The 1,558-nt window shown below is 51.7% G+C and overlaps 1 protein-coding gene across 1 annotated transcript; it reads right to left on the reverse strand.

Annotated features, from left to right (window-relative positions):
• Positions 1–1,558, reverse strand: CkaCkLH20_00565 (FAD binding domain-containing protein; the record flags this gene model as incomplete). Its single annotated transcript, XM_038883285.1, has 2 exons — positions 1–1,428; positions 1,478–1,558. The coding sequence occupies 2 exons, from the start codon at positions 1,556–1,558 to the stop codon at positions 1–3; spliced, it is 1,509 nt and encodes a 502-aa protein (XP_038750880.1).

Genomic DNA, 1,558 nt, shown 5'->3' on the forward strand with positions numbered 1-1,558 from the left:
TCAGACTTTGAAGTAGCCCCTCCATAATTTCTTGAAAACTCCGTCGGGATCGTAAATCTCCCCAATTTGCCTTAATCGCCGGTGGTTCTCTTCACCATACCCCGCGTAAACGTCCTGATTCTTTTCGGCATAATTCATGTACGTGTATCCCGCCGCTAACCCTCGCTCTTCCGCAAGCTTGTCGATCTTGGCGATGAGATCGGCTGCAGTCTCCTGAATGTGGCGGTCCAGAAGACTTGTTTCCCAATGCGTTACAACCTGAATATGCACCAATGGCCCCTTTTCAGGTGTAAGTCCGAGGGCATTCCCGCCGTTCTTCTGCATCGCCTCCAGGATGTTGGCTGTGATGGGCTGGTATATGAGATAAGGGGTGGCAGTCTCATTGGTAATGTTTGCCTCATTGGCAAGATTCTCAGCGAACACCTGATAAAAAGAGACAATGTCTTGAAGGAGTTGCTCGGAGCCTTCCTTCAAGTAGACCGACGTACCCGCCCACGCTTTACGGCCGCCGTACGGTTCCGCGAGCCCCTTCGACTGAGTGGTGACATTGGCAATTGTTGTCGTGTTGACCAAAGATCCAGAGATTGATGAGCTCTTGACGAATATCGGAGGCGTTTTTCCCTCTGAAGGGGGACTGGCATGGAAGAGATAGTTCAAGATCAGGAAACCCCCAAGGTCAGGCACATGTGCCATTACAAAGAAGGTATGGCCATCGACATCTACAGGCAGTCCGTTCATTGCCAAGTCGACAAACGCTGGGATAAGTTCGTTGCTTAGAGTGAGAGGATAGATGGCGTTGTGAAGCCATACGTCGCCTTGCTCGAATACCGCGAGATCGAACCGAGTGACAATGCCAAAGTTGGACCCTCCGCCACCACGAAGAGCCCACAACAAGTCCGTGTTCAACTTTGGAGAAGCATTGACGACTTCACCAGACGCCAGTACGACTTCAAAGTTGCGGACATTGTCGCAAGCCCACCCGTATCGCCCGGAGAAGAACGAGATACCTCCGCCAAGGATTAGTCCGCTTACTCCAACATCGCTGACGCGTCCGCCCACAACTGCCAAGCCCAAAGGATCGAGCACTCCGGAAACATTGGCCCATCGATTTCCAGGTCCAATGGATACGGTTTGACAATCTTCAGAAAGTGCGATGTCGTTGAGACGTGCCAAATCGATTGTGACGCCATTCTCGATGTTGGATCCTCCATCATACGCGGTGTGGCCGCCGCTCTTGACCGTGAACGGTGCAGATAGAGATGCCAATGTTTTGATTGTGGTGGTGACATCGTCGGTGCTCTCTGGCGTCACAAAACAAGCGGGCTTGATCTCGCCTTGACGGTCTGACCAATAAATATTGGACACGGCGTACTGGGTCGAATTTTGAAAAGAAACCTTGCCTGGAAGTTGGGAGGCTAGAACGTGGCACTGGTGAATATGTTAGCAGTTTTCATCTTACAGGTTCAGGAAGACTGACCGCCTCTCCAGATCTCGAGGCTAAGTAAGCGGTAGAAGTCTGCGAAAGGGCAAGAGTGGCCCAAGTGGTCTTCCACCCCAT

This window comes from Colletotrichum karsti (assembly GCF_011947395.1).
Source record: "Colletotrichum karsti strain CkLH20 chromosome Unknown Scaffold2, whole genome shotgun sequence".
NCBI lineage: Eukaryota > Fungi > Ascomycota > Sordariomycetes > Glomerellales > Glomerellaceae > Colletotrichum > Colletotrichum karsti.